General features: G+C 36.3%; 4 protein-coding genes across 6 annotated transcripts in view; 2 read left to right on the forward strand and 2 right to left on the reverse strand.

Moving 5' to 3' along the window:
* Positions 1-1,177, forward strand: LOC124441038. The gene has a single exon (XM_046991472.1). It carries the CDS (start codon positions 71-73, stop codon positions 842-844), a length of 774 nt encoding a protein of 257 aa, XP_046847428.1. The 5' UTR covers positions 1-70; the 3' UTR covers positions 845-1,177.
* LOC124441027 (WD repeat-containing protein 64-like) lies at positions 882-8,233 on the reverse strand. The gene is given in 34 exon segments (XM_046991449.1): positions 882-1,103; positions 1,174-1,221; positions 1,301-1,384; positions 1,516-1,596; positions 1,667-1,754; positions 1,832-1,926; positions 2,007-2,124; positions 2,184-2,296; positions 2,371-2,453; positions 2,549-2,654; positions 2,968-3,394; positions 3,507-3,638; positions 3,716-3,843; positions 3,923-3,993; positions 4,081-4,156; positions 4,347-4,522; positions 4,588-4,596; positions 4,599-4,710; positions 4,836-4,984; positions 5,083-5,167; positions 5,250-5,291; positions 5,364-5,449; positions 5,528-5,581; positions 5,656-5,735; positions 5,844-5,941; positions 6,187-6,229; positions 6,317-6,525; positions 6,613-6,669; positions 6,832-6,885; positions 6,976-7,005; positions 7,075-7,181; positions 7,266-7,374; positions 7,465-7,586; positions 7,852-8,233. Coding segments are annotated over 34 exon segments (3,486 nt in total). The 5' UTR covers positions 8,018-8,233; the 3' UTR covers positions 882-1,055.
* LOC124441028 (poly [ADP-ribose] polymerase 1-like) overlaps positions 5,501-12,067 on the forward strand; it is a 27,353-nt gene continuing 20,786 nt past the window's right edge. The window contains 2 exon segments of the mRNA XM_046991450.1: positions 5,501-5,507; positions 7,443-7,446. The gene's annotated coding sequence lies outside the window, so the exon portion shown is untranslated.
* Positions 8,345-12,067, reverse strand: part of LOC124441031 (homeobox protein Meis1-like) — a 12,090-nt gene continuing 8,367 nt past the window's right edge. For all 3 annotated transcript variants that reach the window (XM_046991459.1, XM_046991461.1, XM_046991460.1), the window contains exon 10: positions 8,345-9,409. In XM_046991459.1, the coding sequence (XP_046847415.1) occupies positions 8,827-9,409 (583 nt within the window). In that variant the 3' untranslated portion in view covers positions 8,345-8,826. The remainder of the gene's footprint in view (positions 9,410-12,067) is intronic.

Here is a 12,067-nt window from a genome sequence, read left to right on the forward strand (position 1 = left end):
TTGACAACCGCTAATTTTAAATTTTGTTCTCACCAAACAATTTTGTACTTATATTTTTACTGTTTTTTAAATGGAAATTGATATATCGTTCCCTGAAAGTCTGGAAAAAGTTACTTTCGCATCATTACTGATAGAATCAGTGAAATATTTGATGTTTCATCGATATCAAACGCCGTTACCTATCGATCAACTTCAAGCGGAAGACGAGCGCGACAGAAGACATGAGAATGCTAGACGTTCACCGAGACACCGTCCTATTCCTGCCGTGTTAAAGAAGAAACGGAAATTTCTTGCGGAAGTAGACGATTTGTTAATAAATTTATATCAAGTATTCTTGCAAACGGATGTGGTAGAAATGATTTTGTTGTTTGGGGCAACTCTGGTCAGTCCTAAGGAAATTTATTCTATAAAATTTGAAGGCAATCATGAGTTAACTAGCATGGATGAAGTAAAAATTGCTTGCGCAACTGGCAAGGAAAACCACTCAAGAACTCGATCAAAATTTCAAGACAAGTGTTGTCGGAAACTGGCAAAATGTTTGTTTACAAACCCATCTCTCAACAAGCTTGGTGAGCTTGGTACAACATCTATGCATTGTTTGATTTTGGCTCCAAGAACAACAGAAACTAGCTGGCTTCGTCCAAGGGCATCATTCAAGCTTCCATGCAAGATTAAACCGTATAAGATAAAAATACAGGGGGCTAAAGATGATAGTAAAATGGTATCCAAGGATGTGATGGAAAGTAAGGATGTTGATGGCCATGTAGGGATGTTGGTGGAGAATGACCTGTTGTGGTTTGAAACACCAGTAGTTATTAAAGGATACAAGGGAGCATTCACTTAACCCAATATGAGCATTAAATGAAACTATGATTCTGTTCTTGATAATTTAACGAATTTTTATTATTCATATTTTATTGAACTGAATTAATTGTTGCAATGTGTAGAAAAATACATGATGAAAGCATTTTTGCTGTATGATGATTTGAAAATTGCTATGGAGATGATTACGATTGTCTGGATGACATTTTTTATAAATAAATATGTGCTCTTCCCTAACTATTATGATGAACAGCATGAGGAAAACGACAAATCAAATTCTCCTAAATCGAAAATATAATGTTATTTTTAGTGAGCCATTTCATCAGTGTTTGATAAAGTAGTAATACTCACTGCATTCTGAGGAAGTTCGCTGTTCATTCTGCCCAATGGTTTATTTGCCTACATAAAAAAAATTGTAATGGGGTAACGAATGATTCAAACTTTACAATGTAAAACGGATCTTTAGTACGTTACTCACAGCGTAAGCCGTTCCTGTAATGGGGTTAGTCAACCAAGATGAACTATTTACTGCAGGCGTTTTTAATCTTTCAGGTTCCTCAATCTTTTAATAAATCAATAACTATGTGTAGGATTCAAAACTTGTAAATTTTCACTAGTTTGTCGCAATTAATCGTAGCTGCTAATATGTCGCAATTAGTATGCTGCGATGTCGCAATTAGAGAATATACGTACTTTGTACACTGGTAGAGATCGAAAGACAGCCGCAGGGTCGCTTAATCCCGATTGACTGCTATCCAGATGGAAATTGTAATGCTATGTTGAAAAATAGTTTATTACTGAAAAAACTTTGTTGAGAAATGAGATAAACATCGTCATTGCTGACCCTTGGTTTTGTGAGAGAATGAAAAAATTTCTTGTTGTCAGTAGTGCTTCGCGTTTCTTCTCTTGCAGAATACCTAAAAGGCCGCCATCTTAAAAAAAAACAAAGTATTTAACTAATAATGATTTGAGTTTTGAACATCGACATTGTAAGTCATGTTAAACTTGCCTCTGATCATCAAATGCTAGCGGACATTCCACAGTTCTGTTCGATTTTGGTTTATTTTTTACTTGCTTTGTCTTTCGTAGCAGTTTTTTTGGTACCTTTGTGAAATAAAACATGCAGAAATTCTTTATTCAAGGTTATGAACTCAATAAGAAACTTGTGATATGGTAGACATCACCTCCGATATGTCATAAGGTCGTAATGGAGTCGATGGAATGGCTGTTGTTGTTGGGACTTGCCACCGTCGTGGTTGTCCAAAAAAACCAATAAAATGTCCTGTGTGTAAATGCCATATTCTAGAGAAGAAAATCATTGTAGGTGATCTTCCCAACAACAGTCAACGAGCTGAGTTTACCTGACTGATGCATCAGTTGATGCAGATATAAGTACATTATTATCTTTGATCTGTTCCAGAGCAACTATCTTATTCATATGTGCCCTCCAGTATAATATTTGATCAACGTTTCTCTAAAAAAAAACATACAAAAATGGCTATTGGGGAATGTGCAGAGGCTAATAATCAGACAAAGAACTGGTCTTACTTCTTCTATATTTATCGTGGCATTCTCCCCTCGATTTAAGTAATTAATGAAGTTTTCAATATCCCACTTCATCACGTAACCTCCTGTTAAAAAGTTGTCGAATAAAACTTTCAACGATGATTGATGTCTATTTGAAAAGAGGATGATTATACAAATGCCGTTGTTGGGCCATACTTACTGGTATCAGAAGTGATGAGCAAGTTGGAATAACGAAGACACGATAATGCGGTCACCGGCGACGATCGCTGGTTTATCGTCATTCTTACTTCATTAAAGAGTTCACCCTTAAACAAACATACATAATAGTAAACTGTCATGACTCAAGTTCTATTTTGACCGTTCAGTTCACCTTAAAATCGTCTCTCAAGCAGTTATTAGATTTTTAGGACAGACACAGATCGTTCTGTGTTTGGTGCAACAATGGTTAGTAACCAAAGAGTTTGAAACAAGTAATCAAAGCTAGAGGTAATAAAGAATCGATTTACCTTACCACTCCATGAATGAACTAGGGAAAGCTAGTGATAATTAGCAATAGATTCACCTTATTATTCCATTGATCAACTAGGGAAAGCTAGTGGTAATTAGGAATCGATTTACCTTACTACTCCAAAATCGTATAAAACCGTCTTGATGTATAGAAATGATTCCAATGTGAGTTAAATTTCGTTCAAATTGTTTCCCATTATTCTTCTTATCGTCAAGACTCATTAATTCAAGTCCACTTCTTTTATCACTACTCTCAGTTACATTCATCACTTGACCATTTAAAACAATTTTTTCTTCTTCTTTACATTTGTGAGTTGTCGTTTCACTTTTATTATTAATGACGTCATCATCATGAGTCACAAAAGTGTCTCCATTTCTTAAAATTTTACTTTCGGTAACGTTCGTCATTTCTCCAGTTTTTTCTTCATTGCACTCATCGTTTTTTATTGCTTCACTTTCGTATTTCATGACGTCATCATCGTGACGTTCCTCGATACTTGATGATGGCTCCACATATTTAATAACATCTTCAGGTATGCTGTGAAACGAAGACAAAATATTTGTGAGTTTCGTTGATTTTTGACCACATAAGCCATATGGTTGTACATGTTGGGAGCTAGTAAATCCTATTATGTACATAAATATCCTACCTGGTCATGTCGTGTGACATTGGTGTTTCACCGACAACGAACTGACATGCGTGCACAAGTTTGTTTTGGAAATCTTCAGTGTGTCTTGAGAGACGTCTGTTATTTTCGGCATTGGACTCACCTCGATCGAATCTGAGACAAACAAAAAAGTTCATCAGTCGATCAGATTTGTGTGTAAAGCATATTGTCGAGTTCTATCACCTACATACCTTCGTATCACCTTCATGTCCTCGATATCCCATAAAATGAGGAGCCCGTTGGTTGTGCTGGCAACAAGCAGTTGCGGTGGCATAAAATCCAGACACGTGACTTGACATGTTGAAAGTACGTTGACGATCTTCATTTTGAACGATGGTAAATAATCATCATACTGAAGAAATTACGTCAGCCTTGATAACATGGGCATGACCACTTACCATCTCAGATTCGTTGTCATTGTTAGTCAAAGTTTCGCCAATCGGTGGCAGTGGGCGTTTAGTAGGAAATACTTTTTGTAAAAAGAAACATGACAAAGAAAAAACTTTAAATTTCGTCGCACTTTGAAGTTTCTCTGCTGTTTTTTTGGTCATCGTACCTTCGTGTTTCATTGAATAAATATATTCGTCAGGTAAGATTGAAAGTTGTTCCAACGATGCTTTGTTCACGTTATCCTAAACATTAATTTTATTTACATTTAACAATCCTTTCTTTGCTAGAATTTACAAGGAAGAAGAAGAAGAGTAATTGTACATTACGTTCAAAATACTTCAACAAATGATCGATGTATGACCTAGGCTTTTTGTTTAAAGTTTATGAAAACGATCACATCGAGTGCTAATAAAGGAGTTTTAATTTCGCTACCTCAAACACTCGAATGTTGTGTCCCCAACTTGATACAAACAAACACTGTTTACCAGTCCAGTTGATGTAGACAATTCCTGTTATGGTAGGATTTTCTACTTCCGAGTCTCCAATTGACTTGGGTTCGAAAGACTTGTGAAGTTGTCCACTACCAAAATCCCATATCCGGATTGTACCTAATAAATAATGTCAATTAAGGTTACGTCTTAAAAACATTCAATCTATCAATGACGGTCCATACCATTGTAAGCCCCGTAACTAGCCGGTAGCCACTCGTGTTCACGTTTATGGCCGTTACCTCCTGACCCGTTCCATGTGGTTCGTGTATTTGATAAACAAGTTGTCCTGTTTCCATCTCCCACACCTGAAATATTTGAGAAATAATTTTACAACTGATTGCATGGACTTTTCGAATATTCGTAATAATTGCTCTATCAGCTCAATCAAAAAGACGATTTATTTGGTGACGTCATCACCTTGTCATTTTACCTTGACAACAGGTTCTTGACAAATGCTCACAACTTGCTTCATTTGACTATTGTAAGCAACAAGTGATACTGATCTATCATGCGTGTGAGGCAGCTGGAGAGAGTCCTGAATCGCACGTGTCAGCGGCCACGTCTCGATTGTACTGCATCCTTCAGATAGAGGAAGGAACGAAGTTATTGTAAACATCTTCATCCCATTCAGGAGGAATTCTAAATCTTAAAGCTTAGTGCGAAATATTGTTATTAACCTGTTATCAGTCTGTCTCTCTTGGGATCATAAATCATCGCATCGATCCTCTTTTCACTTGGACTAACATCACAACTTGTAAAAACCTAAACGTGAAGTTCACGTGGAGGCAACGTGATAAAGAGACACAACGCAAAATTTATGATTATATCATAATTGTGATGATACCTGAAGGCACGAGAGCGTCTGGACATCCCACACCCTGAACACCTTCATGTAAAGAAATCATATTTAATAAAGTCGGAATATGAAAACAGAGAGGTTGCTTTCTAGATTCTTTACCCTAGCTGTGGACAAGCTAATCAAGTGCTGATCATTTTCGTTAACTGCAAGTTCTGATATCGTAAACAGATGTCCTATTAATTTGCCTATATGAACACGGAGAGTGTTGAAGAAATGAACTTTAAAAAAATGACCAAAACATGTGTAAGATGAGTGAACATCACCTGTAGGTCTAGTCAAGATTAAAGGATGCCACATACGAATAATTTTATCAGCTCCTGTTCATAATGTGAATGTAGACTTTATTATTTCAATTGTGCTAAATGACGTATTTCAAATTCATGTCGTTTACCTGCGGTTGCAATAACATTTGCTCTAGCGCAATAACCAAAACAATTCACACCTTTCGGTACTGACAACTCGCGCAAAGGTCTGAAGAGGAAAAGAAAAAATGCTCTTGAAGAATAGAGGAAATAATGCACTTCAAGTCTCAGAATACAGCTGAATAAATTGCTACGATGAGAACATCAAAGTACATACTGTTGACCAAGAAGTTTATCCAAATCACCGAGAACAAACGACGTTACAGAACATGGTGAACATGAACCAAACAATTCGAGTTGAGGAAGATATTTTACCTAAAGATTTTGTTAAAGAGCAGAAATTCGACACCTATCATCCCATCGTGTATCTTCCCACGATAAACATTTGTCTTCTTATCTTAAATCTCTATTATCCCAAGGTAAACCTCTATCTTCCCACTTTAAAACACCATCATTCCACCGTAAACCTCTATCTCTTCACCATAAAACTCTATCATCCCATAGTAAATCCCACCGTAAACCTACATCGTCCCACGGTTTCCCTATTGCTCTTCCGTTACCTTAACAACCCAATCATTGTGCACTTTTCTTCGCAAAATTTCACTAAATGAAGAAATTATTCACTCGATCACATGCATAATTATTTAGTTTTCCGATATTATTTTCAAATCCATCTCCCAATCATCTTACTTGCTAAGTTTAACTGGGTCGATGACCATTTTCTGTGAGTCATTATGTGTGTTCTTCATGTGCAGATCTTTCGATGAAAGTCGTAATATGTTTATGCAACCATGTTCATCACCATACAAGATACAATCATCTGGTAATCTATCCAGTTTCCACGGAACATATGTCATACAGTGGATTGTTTGTTCAAGTGGTTTGATTTGTACAACATTCTATATGGTAGAATAACTTGGTTTGAGTCTGAGGAACAGGCTTATGTAGGTTTGACCATATGATTGATATGAACTCAGTTTACATACAGAATGCTTTTGTTTTGCCCTGTAGTCCCAAACACACAGAGAGCGTTCACAAGAAATCTACGAATTGAAAGACGGTGAACTGTTACGTCATTATGGCAGCGCATCGACTGCAAAAACTCATTGATATCATCCTAGCATAATCTTTTCCTAGCAGACAATGACATGCTACATCATATTTTCCAAAACATTCATTCTCAAGTATAATATTTATCTTCGTACAATGATTTTTCTCAAGCCTGGGCAATAATCACTGCCAGTGATCCAAGATGTTTCCTTGAAAGACAAAACCAAGATAAATTACACGACTTCAGATCAGGTCAACATCGGAGAAAAAGGAATTCAATTATCACGTTTTAAGCTTACGTTTATATCGATGCATCCTTGCAAACGAAACTACAAACAATAATTTCTTTTAGTTAGATTCAACTGATTCAAGCATGAAATGACCAATCACAAATCTACCTTACTGTTCCATTGACAAACAACGCCTTTTTCGGACGAACTCAGAAATATATCCAGCTTCGGCACATGTTTTATATTGCGCAGAAAATCTCGACGTTTCATATCACCTAATGATAAAATTATGTTCGTATTCAGATTTATGAAGATGTCTCTTATGTATGTCACTAAGACAATTTATTTCTACGGCAAACCTCCCGCGTCTCCGAGATAAGTTCGCTTTGAAACGGTAAAGATTGAATATCCTTCATCGGATAACAGCTGTTCTGTTTGCTCTAGACTAGTGTTTCCAATTCCAAACAACTAAATAACATCAATCAAAGTAAGACAATGAAGACGTATATAATGGATATCGGAAAGCATATGAGAAGAACGGCGAAATGCTGAAATTACTTCGCTCCAATCCACCTCTGCTTCGGGATTTGCCGCAATCTTTCTAAACAACGCCTTCACGTCATGACTACTGACATCTGAACCAAAGAGTTTGTTTATTTCAGCAGAGAATGGTTCGTAACCTGTCATAGAGATGTAGTACTTTTATTAGCAAATTATAACACTGAAGAACATATGCACACATCGCGAAGGATTGTATTATGTCAAAGAGAGAGATAAGTGACTGATATCCCGAACTCTTGATGTTCACTGTGGAACAAAAAAGCGGCAAAAAATTACAAGTCTCATTCTTTTCTGTTTTCTAGTATGTCACTGTATGTGCTTCTCAGTTTCAACTCTCTTTCCTACTACACGTTACTATAGATTAAACCCACTCCCCCGGCGTACCATTTGTCAATCGTTCCTGAAGTTCTATTCTTCGTTCTTCAGGATTTAGTTCTTCGTCCACGTGAGTAAACTCTTCTATATAAGTCTGAAATAACTTCAATTTACGACCAAAACTACCCACTGTATATGGACGTGAGCTGCTTTGTCTTTCCATAAAAATACTCATTTCATGCGACGAAGCGTTCACTTCGCTGTTTAGTTTTACCCATTAAATTTAAGTGAAGAAAAGATTGCTTCAGACATTGACTATACGTACAAAACGAAATTACTCAAAATACCCGTCCATTTTATGTCATTTGTGTCTGCCCGGCTTAAGTCTTTTGAAAAGATTCTCTCTGTGTTTACATAAATTGGAGTCAAATAGATTTTACGATCACTACGTTGCTATGGTACACAAATATATGGTTCATAGCGGTCAATGACCACAAGGAAAACACGGAAATGACGTAACAATTATTACCATTTCTCACTAAATAATTTATATGGACAGAGGTTTTTGTGTAGTATTTTCTTTCTTCCAAACACGAAACTTGCTTATTCATATATATGTACATATCAACATAAAACAATAAATTTGTCATTTACACATTTTTTTTCTCAAGAAACAAAACGAGTTGCGATATGAACGAAAAGAATAAAATCACCAACGTTTCAAATAATTTTCTAATATTTCGACTGCACATTAACAATAATCATTTGACGTAATTCAAAATACAATGTACAAAATATAATTCTTCAACTATGCGAACAAAATATTATTATTTCTTTTAGTTCTCTATTTTTAAATTAGAAACATTGTTTGTTGTTCCCTCAACATTGCGTAAAACATCTTCTCGTTATTTACATCTGACGTATTCAGCTTGACGTAGTTTATTGGTGACGTGAGCATCGTTTTTCACGATATGAAGTACGAAACAAACACCAAGATTTTTTCCTTCCTTTTTTGATTCAGGTTGTCGTTCATTTTCGTCCCTTTCACGAAGAATGAATATCTACGACCTGTTGAGTCATTGTATCAGGAGGGAGTAAAGACGGAGATGAAGACTGGTGACTAGGAGTTAATACTTGACCGTGTGATGGAGGAAACTGAGCATGAGCATGTCCTGCTGGCGTCATAATCATTTGGTGACTAGGTATGTACATCGCCTGCGAGTGTCCTTGCCCAGTCGGTACTTGAGCTCGATAAGCATGTGCTGCCTGCATTTGCGCATGCATGCTATGAGGCACGGGGGAGCTTCCCAGATGACCAGGCATTCCTCCGGGTGAGGGTTCACCACCTGGAATATAACCCCGGGGTGAAAAGTGCGGTGATTGACCTGATACAGGTTCGGGCATATGGTAGTTGGGGTGCATCTGAGCGTGCTCTGGGTAATATCCAGGTGGGGTCAGATGTCCAGGACCAGAGGGTCCAAATCTCGATGGTGAGGGTATCCCTTGGCTTCCGTTCTTTCCTCCGCGTCGTCTCGGTGACTTGAACACAGTGACGACTGGCGACTTTCCGGCTCGGTTCGACGCGTCAATCATTGGTTGGACAATACGTCGTCTAGCGTTGATAAACCTAACAGAAAATGAGAAAAAAAGTTACTCTGAGATAAAGAAAACAAAACATAGTTAGTTCATGTATCGAAATATATCTTAATAGCAAATCATTCGGTAGACATCATTGTACGTAATATCAATCTTAATGTGGAAATGAGTCTCAAACACTATCAACGCTCGCTCTTCAATGATGAGGTTGTTCTAACAGTCTTTGTGGACCCTCTGTTACAGATCCAGGGGGTTAGGCAAAATAAATTACAGCCATCCGTTTTCAATTCAAAACATCTTAATGTCAATCTCATATGAATTTTCATTGTTGTCAATCAATAAGTAAACTGCTGTAATGTATATTGCAGATCCGTCACTTTTATAATTAGGTCGATGAAGAAAGCGTTGGAGCTTTTTCTTAGCTAATTTAAAGCTTTTCACTTGGTGTTTCCAAGCATTCAAGTAATAACTTTTATAATTTAGTAAGTTCTACTCTGGATAAAAAAAAAATTAGTTTACTCGTTGCAAGTGATATGGATAACTACAAGATTCATTGTTTTAATGAGATGAACGAACAACGGTCGTCTGTTCGATAATAGATTAAATTAGACAAGAAAAAATGATAAAAAAATTTGAAATTCATCCGAAAAAAAAGCCAAGCAAAAGAAGGCTTCCAGATAACATCTTCCTCAAAGATGTTTGTCCTTTACTTAATTTACTCGCGCTAAACACAATGTTATGTTTAGCCAAACAAGATAAACAAAGTTTATTGCAATGCTGTTCGCCCACATGTTTTTCATTCCATTCGTAATAAACACAGCGTCAGTCATCGGGTGAGTTAAATTCCTATGGTATTTCTTATTGACAAACCACATGGTGGCCCAGACCGAGAGGAAGCGCAATTAGTTAATTAGCATACGCTGCGACATGCATAATGCAGCGAGTAAATGCGAAGCACTGCCAAAAAAGCGGAGAAGATAATTACACTAAGGTTAAGACAATTAAATGCAAATTTTGATGTAAAATGATGGTTTGTCAACGAACAACGATGATTCAACTTATTGACATTTCTGATACATTTGAACAACCGGGGGTCATTATTGAAGTATTCCTTAAAGAAATTTAAGTTAGCCAGTGAAGGTGAAGGCACTTGCCATATGTTTGCTCTTAAACCCATCCTTAAGCTTGTTTGGAGGATTCGTCCACTATGAAGGTGTGGATCCTTCCTGACTAAATGGTTTAGTTCACATACACATTAAATATATCGTATGTAGTTGCGTCAAAGTAATGCTTTAGTTCACCGAAAATATTTAAGCAAATACTAAATTGACTTATTTCAAAGATATGAACAAGTCGATCCTCAATCAACAGTCAGTTTTTTTAATCATGGTTGACCACAAAAGATAGCGCAGACATTAAGGTGTGATAACGAATGAATTGCATTAAACTAATTATCTTGAGCATCCTGTATAAATTTATGACCATCTTATCATCGTATTGTCCGTCAAAATACAGTTGTAACAATTGTTCAAATTGTAACCATGTTCAGGAATGAATGAGCCTGGTAACAAGGAAGCTGTGCATTATTTTTACAAGGGTTTATCGTAATATATAAAAGAATGTCTACGAAAGACGACGAAAGATATTTGCGTAGGCGCGAAATATGTTAATTAGTGTGCCACCACGCGTTTTTATCTTCAGTAAACTTATTAAAAAAGTTCCTCATACAAATATATAAACATACATGCAACTAAAATGTTAGTTGTATAGTAGTTCGTAACATGACCTATAATAGTTTAACATTATTATCATATGTTTTGAAAAATTATGAGTCGCACTTAACACGCGCTATTTTCATGCATAACTTCTACAAATGAATAAAAAGGTTTTCAATAATGTATTTTTTATTGCTATATTAAATAACGTATATAGCAATCATTATCATTAGTAATTTACGAGCAAAAGATTGAAAATCATGCCCAGTCGAGATTTGATCATAAGAAACACCTGACGTCAACATGTCCGCTCTTGTACATTAGCAATGTTTTTGTTTTTATAAAGTCATTAGCGGCGGCAAAAGAAATCAACTCTTGCCTCCAGTGTTTCAAAGGGCTGCGAAATACAAACAAACTTTTAAGCACGGCACAGTAATTTTCTTGTTTATTTTTTCATGTCAAATGTTGATTGTCTTTAATGGTTTAATCATCGATAATTTCTGATGCAATCAAGATGATCTTGTCTAGGTCGCTTGACTATTTCGAGTGTGTAACTGACAGCTCATGTAGGGAAAGTATTTGCTTAAATTTTCATCGCCACATGTTAAAGCCGCTTTACAGAAGAGCAATTTTTTATGAAAAATTTTTTGTGCTTGTCCGTCTGTACGGGAAACTTTGGCACTTTTTTTGACAAATAGTGCATTCGTGACCAATTTTTTTCATCCGTACGGTCTACATAGATATGGCAAGTCAACCAGATTTTGACACGTACAGACGAACATAGAAAATTTGCCAAATAAAAATTTGTCGTAAAAAAGTTGCTGTATCAAGTATTTGTTGGAGAAAACTTTTTCGTCTGTAATGGACTAAAAGGTGTGATCATATAGAGATTTGAAATCCGAATTTGCATACTTCAGTCTGGTCAACAATTAGTTTATAAAGAGATTCTTTTTTTGCTCAAGGCAAAATATATA

The sequence above is a fragment of the Xenia sp. Carnegie-2017 genome, unplaced genomic scaffold (assembly GCF_021976095.1).
Source record: "Xenia sp. Carnegie-2017 unplaced genomic scaffold, XeniaSp_v1 HiC_scaffold_20, whole genome shotgun sequence".
Classification (NCBI taxonomy): Eukaryota; Metazoa; Cnidaria; class Anthozoa; order Malacalcyonacea; family Xeniidae; genus Xenia; species Xenia sp. Carnegie-2017.